The 12,751-nt window shown below is 40.9% G+C and overlaps 1 protein-coding gene across 1 annotated transcript in view; it reads left to right on the plus strand.

The window, feature by feature from the left end:
* Positions 1 to 11,036, plus strand: part of sema3aa (sema domain, immunoglobulin domain (Ig), short basic domain, secreted, (semaphorin) 3Aa) — a 58,300-nt gene extending 47,264 nt beyond the window's left edge. The window contains exons 15-17 of the mRNA XM_036563754.1: positions 3,235 to 3,302; positions 5,076 to 5,221; positions 8,304 to 11,036. Coding sequence (XP_036419647.1) covers positions 3,235 to 3,302; positions 5,076 to 5,221; positions 8,304 to 9,026 — 937 coding nt within the window. The 3' untranslated portion in view covers positions 9,027 to 11,036. The remainder of the gene's footprint in view (positions 1 to 3,234; positions 3,303 to 5,075; positions 5,222 to 8,303) is intronic.
* The last annotated feature ends 1,715 nt before the right edge of the window (positions 11,037 to 12,751 follow it).

Consider the following 12,751-nt stretch of genomic DNA (forward strand, 5'->3'; position numbering starts at 1 on the left):
TTGCCCACTTGTGGAGAATCTTCAGCCTGCTAAACATGAGTAAGTGAGTTTGTTACAAGCCAGAGTCAATGAGATGCTTCACATCTAAAAAACTAATACATTTTGGCAGAAAAATCCATTGGTCAATTTGGCTATAAAAACTGGAATCAGAAATGACCCTGTTTGCACTCTATTGGTGCCTTGTGTAGTGAAGACTTATCCCCATATTAACATAAGAAAACACATTAAATGTGCACCCCAAGACTATGCATTTGCAATGTGTTGGACGGATATTATCATTTGCATACCTGCGATACATATTTTTGTATTTGCCAACAAGCTAAACAGATTGCCTTTGATTTGCATACTGCATATGTATCGAGTGGTCTGTGTGCAGTATTGTTCCTGCAGAAGTTTTCCATGTTATGGAACTAGTTTTGGAATTTCAGCTTTCAGCATTCTGACCACCACACCACCACATGTCGCTCCACAAGTGCTCAGAAGCCAAGCAGTACAAACTCTAGCCTTAAAAACACACATTCTGCCCTTCATCCCATACCACACTCACACCACCCTCAGTGTGCTTCTGCTTCCTTTAAATACATTATACCACCTACATCACTCATACCACAGCATAGGAGATTCACACACTTCAGTAAAGCCAATGGACTCTCTCAAACACAAAGATACTGAACTCCACACCACCCACAGTTAACACATATCAGTCCTCCAGTACAGCATATGGACACACACATATACTCCCTGCAGTGGTGGTATTTGGGTGGGTGGATATGACAATATAATAATGTCATCATGGCAAATTATGTCAAGCTGCATATCAACTGCATATCTGAGGTTTTGCTCTATCATGTGGAAATTATTGGAATTCCGACATTGCTGGGAATCCAAGATAGCATGCACTGCAAAAATAAAGTGAAAATATGTTAACGCATCCTCTAAAGGAAACAAACTTAACTAGAGCATTTTTCTATACATTTAAGTGCACGATTTTTATTTATTTAAGTATAATAAAAATATTAAATGTATAAAATAACTTTTGCACAGGTCACATTTTATATTTTTCACTTAGAAAATCAACAAATCATTTTTTTTTTTACCAGGGATGCCCAAACAACCGTAGTTTGTAAATACTGTTCACCTCATGGTTATATGAAAACTAAGTGATGTCACAGAAAACAACCCGACTCTGTATATCCAACTATTCAGGCTGCTGCAGTTTAGCTCCATCCATTCACACTGAAGTTATAAGAGGTGGTTTAGTCTGGACTGCTTTTCAAAAAAGGTACAATGTAAGGCAACCAATTGGAGTAGAGCTCATTTACATATATCTGTCTTAAAGGCAAAATAAGAGCAGCCTGTTAAAAGAGATAAAGAGAGGTTGGAAATGGTCCTGTGAAAAATCATTTAGGTTGGTTTTGGTACATAAAATCACGAAAACATTGAAAGTGGGCCTAAAGGAGAATCAAAATACAAAAAATGCAGGATATGGGTCCTTCAAATCTAGTCAACAGAGCAAATTTTTCTCATTATGAGACTGTTGTGAGAATGTTATATTAATGTTCAACCTATGTGGAATTAAACCTGTTACTTATGACATTTTTTATTTGTTGTAAGTGGATAATTTTAATTGTTTTAGGAAATAATGCATTTTGCTTGTTTCTAGCAGTTTTTCTTAAACTCTGCCAATGAAATACAACACCTCTAGAAATAGATACATTAAATAACATTATTACAACATTCTCGTAATGCGAAATATTATGTATATTGACTAGATTGAATGTTTACAGTTGCCAGTACCATTTTTGCCATTCATTTGGACCTTCAAAGCTGTAGGTGTGCATTACTTGAAATGCTGTACACTCTTAAAAAAGATGGTTCTTCAAGGGTTCTTGAGTGAAAATATAGGTTCTGTATAGAACCATGAACATTCAAAGAACCATTTGCATGCTAAATGGTTCTTTGCATGGTGAGATGGTTCTTCAGATGATGTGTCAAGCTTGTAACAATAGAAGAAGAATAGCTTCTAGTTTTGATCGCTTTTTAAATATGCTGCTACTGTTTTACTGGTGAATTGTGTCTGTTTCACCTTCTGAAACCTCAAACGAATCATATCGTGTGTAACAAAAATGTCTGTAAGTTTCATGATATTATATTCTAACCATGTTTTACACACCTATTGGGTGCCATATGCAGCCACATTCTCAAACCTCCCATTTCCCCTTTGGCCAGAAGTGGGCACACCCGCACGGTCAGCACTGCTAGGGCACTCCACTCTTCTCCAAATATTTTCACTCCAGCAGCAATGAGAAACAGACTTTTGACCGCATCTCACACATGCGGCCTGATCGCAGAGACGAGGACTGTGTTTGAGAGCAAGACTGAATTACAGGGCGAGAGATATACAAACAGAGATGGGAGTGAGAGACAGAGAGATATATTAAGAGAGATATATTAAGCTCTGGAGATCTTGCGAGGGCGCGGTGACAGAAACCGAAGGTGTTTTTAAGCTCTTGCTCATATCTTTCTCTTCCCCTGCAGAGTCAGTCTGATCTCCAGATTTTCCCTCTAAACTCCCCTCCACCTTCACATTCCCTCTCATTCCTTATTATCTGCTGTAACAAAACAGTCTCGACTCCGGCAAGCCCTGAAGTTTGGATTTTCCATTTAGTGCAGGAAATCCTCTGTGCCTTTTTATGTATTTCTAAAATATGAACGGATACAAGTCTTGGCCGGGCCCCAGTGCCTGGGCTTTGGCAGCAGCAGAGAGGTACAGCCACTGCTTTAGCATAACACAAAGCTACCATAAAAGCCCTGGATTCAGTCTGGACCAGAGACAGGCTGAAAGAGGCTTTCAGGACTGCAGGCCACACAGCCCCCCCATTTTCGCTGGACATCAGAAGGTGCTGCAGTGTGGAGTTCCATAACGCATCTATGGAAGGGCTCCCAGCCATGAGTCATTTTGCTGTGAGCACCAACTGGTGCTCCAGCATTTGTTGTGCGTGCCAGCTTCTTTTTCCCCTCTCGCTGAAAGCTGAGGCTACTTCGCTAAAGGACAGTTCCTTGACTGGAGCAACAGTGCCCTCTAGTGGTGTGCAGCGGTTCTTGCATGACCAATGCAAACTGTGCTGCCGTAAACTGGATCTGTGTGCATCAGTGCATAAAAGCATAGTAAAGCTTTTTTTTTAGTAGAAATGTTCAATGTTTTTCAATGATATGTATTGTTATTTTCTGCAGGAGAACAAGGCGGCAAGACATCAGAAATGGAGACCCTCTCTCCCAGTGCTCTGACCTGCATCATAATGGTAACCACAAACACATACATCACATTAGAGCTGCACATAGTTTATCATTTATTAAAGAGCAGTGCAATATTGGCTTTTGCAATACTGATATTCCAAAAGGCTGCAAGTTGTAAATGAGCCTGTTAACCAATCACCAGCCCCAGGGCCAGAACAGCTTTGTCAGAGAGGCTATTTGTCATACAAGGCTGAACATAGCAAAAATGACCCATATGGAAGAAAAATATATGCACATATGTTTGCTCATATAAAAATATATGTACAATATGAGAGTAATATAAGTGATGTTTTCAAATATACACCGACCAGCGTCTTCATTAAGTACACCTCCCTGTATCTCTACCATTTATCAGCTCCACTTCCCATATGCATGCACTTTGTAGATCTACAATTACAGACTATAGTTCATCTGTTTCTCTGTATACTTTGTTGGTGTACTTTTACCCTGTTCTTCAATGGTCAGGACCGCTTAGGACCACCACAGAGCAGGTATTTTTTGGGCAGTGGATCATTCTCACCATTGCAGTAACACTGATGTGGTGGTGGCATGTTAGTGTGTGTTGTGCTAGTATGAGTGGATCAGACACAGCAGTGCTGAGCTTTTAAAAACCTCAGTGTCACTGCTGGACTGAGATTAGTCCACCAACCAAAAACATCCAGCCAGCAGCATCCTGTGGGCAGCGTCCTGTGACCACTGATAAGGCACTAGAAGATGACTATGCAGCAACAGATGAGCTATTTTGCCTGACTTTACTTGTACAAGATGGACCAACAAGGTAGGGGTGTCTAATAGAGTGGACAGTGAATGGACAGTGTTTAAAGCTCCAGCAGCACTGCTGTGTCTGATCTACTCATACCGGCGCAACACACACTAACACACCACCCCACGTTAGTGTTACTACAGTTCTGAGAATGATCCACCACCCAAATAGTACCTGCTCTGTGGTGGTCCTGTGGGGGTCCGAACCATTGAAGAACAGGGTAAAAGGGGGCAAATAAAGTATGCAGAGAAAGAGATGGACTACAGTCTGTAATTGCACAACTGCAGAGTGCTCCTATATAGTAAGTGGAGCTGATAAAATGGGCAAAGAGTGTAGAAACAAGGAGGTGTACTTAATGAAGTGGCTGATCGGTGTATGTGCCGACATATGCACATTGATATATATGGACATGTAGACCAAATGTAAGTAATAGTAAATACTTAATAAATTAATAGTAATTTTTATTTTTCAAATATATATGGAAATATATTACAAACCTGACACATATTTTGACAAATATATGCAAATTCAAATCAAATGCCGATATCCTATAGAATCAGGATTAAAATATTTAATCTTAATTGCAAATATGTTTAGCTAGGTAAACAGATTTATTCGATAATTATATAAAGTACACATAAGACTGCATACCATATGTTTGTTTCCACTGAGTATAGTTTAAGCCAAGATTTCTTAATCCTGCTCCTGGCCACCCCCAACACTGCACAGTTTCAACTGTTCCCTGCCCCAACACACCTGATCTGGGTCATGAAGGGCTCCATCATTAGTTGATGAGCTGGATCAGGTGTGTTGAGTCAAGGAACAATTGAAACCTTGAAGTCCTGTGGGTCTCCAGTAGGAGGGTTTAAGCAATTAGTTTCCTCACACTTCTCAGGCAGCGGGGTTTGATGTCATCTTAGGTTGGGCTAAGCGTGCTCATGTACCCCCCAGATAAATGACGAACTTTGTCCAAAATAGACATACATAACTGTTTTTGTATGTGTGTGTGTTGTAGATGATCTGGAGGGCTACAGCAGTGTGGATGAGAGGAGTGTGTATGGAGTGGAGAACAGCAGTATGTTCCTGGAATGTAGCTCAAAGTCTCAAAGAGCTCTTATCTACTGGCAGATCCAGAGACCCAGTGATGACCGCAAGCATGAGGTAACACTCACACAATAGTTAGTTGAATGTCTTTATACATTATGTGTCCAAAAGTATCCACACAACCCTGTCTAACTAGTGAAATCAGTTACTTTAAAGTGCACCTGTTGCTGACACAGGTGGTCAGTTGCACCCACACAACTTATATAATCTACCCAAAAAGCATTGCCAGTAGAATGGGACACTCTAGAGCAGCTGAACATGAGCCCAAGATCATCATACTCAATGCCATGTGTCAGCTTACAGGGGTATAAACCCCCAATATTGGGCTGTGGCGCGGTGGAACTGTGTTCTCTGGAGCGATGAAGCTCCATCCAAAACCTGTGGGATGAGTTAGAGTGATGCAGAACTATTCATCCACTATTAGTACCTGACCTCACTAATGCTCAATCAAATCCTCACAACAATGTTCCAACATGTAGTGTATAGCCTTCCCAAAAGGTTAGAGACTGTTACTCCAGCCAAGTGGGTACATATTCCCTATTAAAACCCTTGATTTCAGAAGAACTGTTGGATGAGCAGGTGCCTGTGGACTTTTAGACATATGGTGTACATCATAGCTGTACTGTCAAAAACTCATAACTCTTTTTTTCCAATTTTCATTGTTTTACATTTTTGGAAAATGACAAATGATGTTGTGTGATCATTTCTTGATGGCTCGACCAATAGGACTGGTCCAAAATAAAAAAAAAATAATTTCATTAACTTATAAAAAAAACATGATATTTATGATATGATATTTTGTCATGATCCCATTGGTTTTGAAGGCAAAAGTTAAGTATATATTAGATAAAGTGAAAGCTTCATTAGTAGTGTTACACACATTCTTCTTATACACAGCTCTAGATTTAGAAACAAACTAAATGGGAAATTGTGAAATGTTTTTCTGCATAATTCAATATTTGAGATGTAAACAAAGTCATTCAAAGTGGTTTAATATGAAATGGTTCATTGTAGAGATGCTTACCCCCTCAGACTTTTTTACAGAGGTGGCGATAGAAACCATGGGCCACAATATCAACAACGCAAATGTAGCCAGTTTTTTTACTATTTAAAACAACTCGTGAACCTACACGTGGCTTCTTTTATATGCAGTGTTAATGATGGTAAAATAATGGTAAATTTAATAAAATCAGTTTCTTTGGGTAATATTTGGGTGCTGTTGCCTTACAAAACATTTAAATACTAAATACATTTTAGGCCAAAACCACTCATAAAAGAGTCTCAGGCGTCAGGCAGCATAGTCATAACTATTTTGAGTAATAACTGTCTGTGATGTAGCTTTAAAAGGTATTAAATGCTTCAGACATCTGGTTCCTATCACCAACAATTCTGACTCAATTCTGTCTTTTTGAACTGAATTTCACAGCAAACTTTTTTTTCTGTGGTTTTATTTACATCTTGACAATTGAATTAAAAGTTCATTCCATATTCAGTGAGCAGCGCTGCTCTTCCATACAAATGTTTTGCTAGGTCTTTACTGAAGATCAGGAATTTTAATAAGAATGATAGGAGCTAATAAGAGAATCTACAGAGAGATACAGACACACAGCTGTGTTGCTCTTACAGATAGTGATCTGAAACAGATAGTGCTCGAGTAACCTCTAACCCTCCAACAGACGTGATGATAATCTAATAACTCTCCAGTTACAGCCTGCCTATTGTAGAAGAAACCCTCTCTGTGCACTTTCAAATGCCCTTTCACCCCATGCATGACCCCAAACTCCCACACTCAACCCACTCCAGCAGGTAGAAACACACATTTTAGGACTACACCCACAGTTTTTAATATGAATATTTTCAAAAAACATTATATAATATCACTTGTAATGCAAATTCAGCCAACCACTTCCAAATCAGTAGAAGAAGTGGTAAATAGAGCCAGTACAGCTGGTACCGGAGCTGGTATCTGTGGGTCATTTAAAGAAGGAATAGCATTGTATAAAAAGCTAAGGCCTTAAATGGCAAATCTGAAATAAGATCCTCACTGTAGCCTGGATCCCACAGAATCCCTACTGGAGCCCTTTGTGCAGTGTGTGGGGAAAGTGACTTGCAAGTATGCAAAATGGTTGTTCCACAAAACAGTTATGAAAAGTGAACAAAAGATGCATATCATGCATTTCTGCGGTTACACTAAGACAGTAGATACAGCAAAGACAACTGCAGCCATTGTGATGACGTGTGGCTCTGCCCACTAGTAAAACCTGGACTCGGTGGACTCCTCACCAATCACGACTGCCTGCAATGTGTTGTAAATTTAGCTTTTGCCTTGTTTTATTGGAGTAACAGCATTACAGATAAATGTGATGACAGCATTCATTTCTAAATGCCTTTGCTTGGATTTATTTTGATAGGCACAGAGCAGGATCTACTAGCAGCAAGAATTTGTAGATTTTTATTTTTTCTGTCACCAACTAGCATTTAAAGCAAGAAGACAAATGAATAGGAATATATTTCATCCTTCAGTTCCCATTAATCATCACTAGAGCTGTTTGATTCCAGAAATTCTTGAGTCGACTTCGATTCCAAGTGATGGTAATGGAGTTATTTCCAACAATATATTTTTTTTTCAGTTCTCGATTCCAGACGTCAAGACATAGAGAAGGAGATCCAGCAAAAAAAGTGCAACATTAATTCAAAGTTAACAATATAACTTTATGATTTATGTTATGACAAGGGATGTTCACATTTTAACTTCATGTACTACCACCATTCCTCTGGGACACAAGATGTCAGTTTAATAGTAAGATCTTAGCAAGGTACATTTGTAAACTTTACAGTCAGCAGAAACAGCCACTTCGTCCACCATGTTTATCAAACTGAAGCAGTGGAACCCTCGGGCAGTGAACAGGTGAACAGTATTGTGGGATTGCCTTCACTGAAAGGGACACATGCAATGCTGCCTTCAGATTTGGTCAAAATAAGGCACCTTAGCAGGCAGCTGATTTATGCTGCCTTAAAATGGGACAGACTTTGTCTCGGGAGTGTGCAAATGCTGCCTCCTGATTGGACCGGACTGCATGTTTCCATTATTTTTAATGTGACTGTATTATGAATTTATACCTCTCTCTCTGTCTCTCAGATCAAGCTGGATGAGAGGGTGAGTCACACTGAGCGAGGCTTGCTGATCCGCAGCCTGACCCAGGCTGACACTGGAGTGTACCACTGCCATGCAGTAGAGCATGGCTTCATCCAGCCACTGCTGCGTCTCACCCTGCAGGTCATCCCGTCCCAGCGTGTGGGAGAGCTGCTGCTGCGCACGGGCGCCGCCGACCGTGAACCCATCCCCAAACACAAGCTGTGGTACCGCGACTTCCTGAGCCTGCTGGAGCACCCGGACCTGCATAGCGTGGACGAGTTCTGTGAGCAAGTCTGGAGGAAAGAGCGCAAGCAACGTGGCAAGAAAGCTCCCAGAGCCGGGCCGGGCCTTGCGCAGGCTCAGAAAGCTGTTCAGCCTGTCGGCCAGGGCTTGCAGACTTTGGGCCAGAATCAGAATGACCAGAAAGCGCCAAGTGGGCCGAAAGCAACAAACGTTCCCAGAGGCCCAAATCTGCCCAAGATGACTGGGACGCAGAGGAGCCAAATCCTACAGGGCACCACAAGCACAGAGAGCCAGAGCCCCAGACCCAGCCCCGTCAGCCCGAAAGCCCAGAGCACTCAAGTAACCCAAAGTCAGGGGAAGAGAGGCAGCCCACCAGCCAGAAGAACACCTCCCAACACAGCCAAGTGGAAACAGGTCCAGGAGAACAAGAGGGGACGCAACCGCCGCACCCACGAGCAACAGAGACCACCTCGCAGTGTGTGAAGCTGCAGATCGGAAACATATACATACATCAGATCCACCCATTTGCACTCCTAAACATACAGACATCTATACAGCAGTCGGCATACATGTGTACATTGCGAACATTCAAACAAAAGCACAAAAAAACTGAACAAAACTGTAAACTTGGAAGAAGTTTTGAACTTCATGTTACTGATTTACCAGTGGAAGCACAATTACAGTGAAAAAGAACATTTTGCAGTAGTGTGTATTCAAGCGGACTGATACACTATCCTGTACATAACGTTCTGACGCTAAAGGGCATGAGTGTGTGGTATCCCATGGGACACTTTCATCTTGGAGTAAGAGAGGAATCACCATTTCCAAGACTGCTTCCACCGCCCAAGCTGTTTGGAGAACGCTGGGAAGCTTCCATGGAAATGGATGTGTTTTATTTAGGAATAAAAGGAAAAATATTTGTTCATCCTTCCTGGAGGACTGTGTCGTTCAGTGACATAATGCCTTGGTCCTAGATCAGACAGCACTCGCCAGTATGGACTGAAAGACAATGGAAAGTTATAAGAACTCGAGTCTCGTCACTCTGATTCATAAGAACTGTATTATAGGAGTATTATAGTGGTCACTGTATGGAGAATAACTGAGTTAACCATGGATACAAGACTGAGGCATGCGTTAATGATAGCCCGTCTGACCGCTGACCCTTGTAGCCATTTCAACTTAAACGTTAGCCTAATTAGTTGCTGTATATTCATAATTACCAAGTGATCCAAATGGACAAGGACCATTTCTCCAAAGGACAGAATTCAAATATGTCGTGCATGTCGTTTAATTGAATACATAAGCTTTCTCAAGTCAGTGGCATAGCTAAACTTTAAAAATCGAGTTTCAAACCACAGGGGGTTGTTCATGATAGATCTGCAGAATTCTGGTTTCATTCAAAATAAATGATAACGTGTCGTGCTAACTGCTGCATCTTCTGAAAGGTGCTGTGTTCGGTTATTGCCATAACCTTGACTGTTTTTATTTTAACTTATTTTTATGCTCTTTTGCCTCATACAAATGTCCTCTTACAGTCTATGTTGTAGGTTAGGCTGAAATATAGAGTGTAAATATATACAGCCAGACACCACTTGACTATTTATTGCTGATTTTTTTTAAAGGGTTACAGTTATTTTTGATATTATTATGATATTATGATGTTTTGAGGTCAAATGTAAACAAAAGTGACTGAGTGTGGTGATGCACATAGATGGACCAATATTTTTGCCTTTTTTTAGCGTTTTACATATGTTTGAGTGTTGCAGCTCAAACTACACTCTTATGAACCCCAAATGGTGCAAGAATTTAGTCAAATAATTCTTTAAATATCTCTCAATATTTTCCCCCTCTTTGAGAAATAAGAAATTGTCTCTCTCTATCCTTTATTACTTCTCTGTAAAGCCCCCCAAGTGAATCTGTCTGTACTTCATTGCCTTGTCTCTGTATCACACATTCATCAAATCGGAAAAAATATGGTATGAATATTGGATAAATAGCAGAGAAATTTGGTATGAATAACCTGTGAAGATACTGAATGCCAACACCATTAGCTGTGAATCTCCTGTAAGAATGTGTAGGGTGAAAGTCTCACTGAGAGCCACTGAGTACAAACTGCATGTGCATTCTTAGTGCATCTTCTTTATTGTCAGTGTTTTGTGTGAGGTCACTTCCTTGCCATGAGCAAAAGAGATGTGAATATTTTTTATTTGGTTTTACTTATACGAAGATAAATATGTCCGGCCCTTTTTGCGTATTATAAAGCTGTAATCTTTTGTACAAATATCCCCACCCTACCCTCCTCAAATGTATGATGTTTCAATGCAATACAAAGCTATGTCCACCAGATGGCACTCCCGGCATCTCTTGCTTCAGACTTGCTTCGTCTTGGGCTGGAGACAGGGGATATGAGGGAGTTGGGAGCTCTTATAACTGTCGATGGGTGTTTCTGGCATGCATTCGGTTGTCTAAATAAATATTTCCTCTATCATTTTAGGGTGGTCTTTTATATTTGCATGTCTTTCGGTGTCCTGGGGAACTTACAAAGCACTGTTAGCTCAATCTGATTTGAATTTGCAGCTATCCGCATGTAGCTCTGTGTGTTCAATACTTATAATGATGTCAGTCTAGCTTTTGCTGTATGTATCCACCAAAGGAGTCCTTTCAATCTCACACCCTCCATCCATATATAAGCCCCTCCCTCCAAAGACACGCACGTCCACCATAACACAAAGTCACAGCATTATGAGCATTATGGTCCAGAAAGTGTTATTGTGGATGCAAGAATTTGTTCTACACAAGCAGTTACACAACTGATTCCACACATAGATATGGACAAAAGTATTGGGACATCTACATGTTACATGCACAGGAGCTTTAATGACATCCCATTCTAAATCCATAGGCATTATTATGGAGTTGGTCCCCCTTTGCAGCTATAACAGATTCCACTCTTCTGGGAAGCTTTCAACAAGATTTTTGAATGTGTCTGTGGGAATTTTTGCCCATTCATCCAGAAAAGCATTTGTGAGGTCAGACACTGATGTTGGATGAGAGGGCCTGGCTTGCAATCTCCATTCTAGTTCATCCCAAAGGTGTTCGCTGGGGTTGAGGTCAGGGCTCTGTGTGGGCCAGACAGGTTCTTCCACACCAAACTCACCCAGCCATGCCTTTATGGACCTTGCTTTGTGCTCTGGGGCTGGAACAGAAAAGGTTCTTCCCCAAACTGTTCCCACAACGTTGTAAGCATACAATTGTCCAAAATGTTTTGTTATGCTGAAGCATTAAGATTTCCCTTCACTGGAACTCAGGGGCCTGAACCAACACCTGAAAAACAACCCTATAGCATCATCCCTCCTCCACCAAACTTTATAGTTGGCGCAATGCAGTCAGACAGGTAATGTTCTCCTGGCATTCGTCAAACCCAGACTCGTCCATCAGACTGCCAGATAGAAAAGCGTGATTTGTGACTCCACAGAATACGTTTCCACTGCTCCGGATTCCAGTGGCATCAGCTTTACACCACTCCATTCAACGCTTGGCATTGTGCTTAATGATGTAAGGCTTGCATGCAGCTGCGCAGCCAAGGAAACTCATGCCATCAAGCTCCCAGTGCACAGTTTTTGTGCTGACGTTGATGTCAGAGGAGGTTTTAACTCTGCAGTTATTGAGTCAGCAGAGCATTGGCGACTTGTATGCACTATGCGTCTCAGTACTTAGCGACATGCTCTGTAACTTTACGTGGTCTGACACTTTGTGGTTGATTTGCTGTGGTTCCTAAACACTCCCATCTTTTAATAATACCACTCACAGTTGATTGTGGAGAATCTAGTAGGGGAGAATTTTCACAAACTGACTTGCAACAGTGAATCCTATTAAAGCACCACACTCAAATTCAGTGAGCTCTTTAGAAAGACTCATTCTTTCACAAAGACTGCATGGCTTGATTTTATACACCTGTGGCAATGTAACGAAATGAAACGCCTGAATTCAATGATTAAGAGGTGTGTCCCAATACTTTTGTCCATATAGTGTACATATTAGAGACCTAGATCAATGACATGGGGCACACAACTGAAGCTTCTATTCCAGCAGCACATCCTCCCTGGAAGTAAGGAGTTCCTATAGACTCGCATTGATTTTTGGCAATTTTAAAAGTCTTTAAGATATTGTATTAAATGTGGCTGTTTTGTTTATTTGTTTGATTTATT

The sequence above is a fragment of the Colossoma macropomum genome, unplaced genomic scaffold, assembly GCF_904425465.1.
Source record: "Colossoma macropomum unplaced genomic scaffold, Colossoma_macropomum, whole genome shotgun sequence".
NCBI classification, from domain to species: domain Eukaryota; kingdom Metazoa; phylum Chordata; class Actinopteri; order Characiformes; family Serrasalmidae; genus Colossoma; species Colossoma macropomum.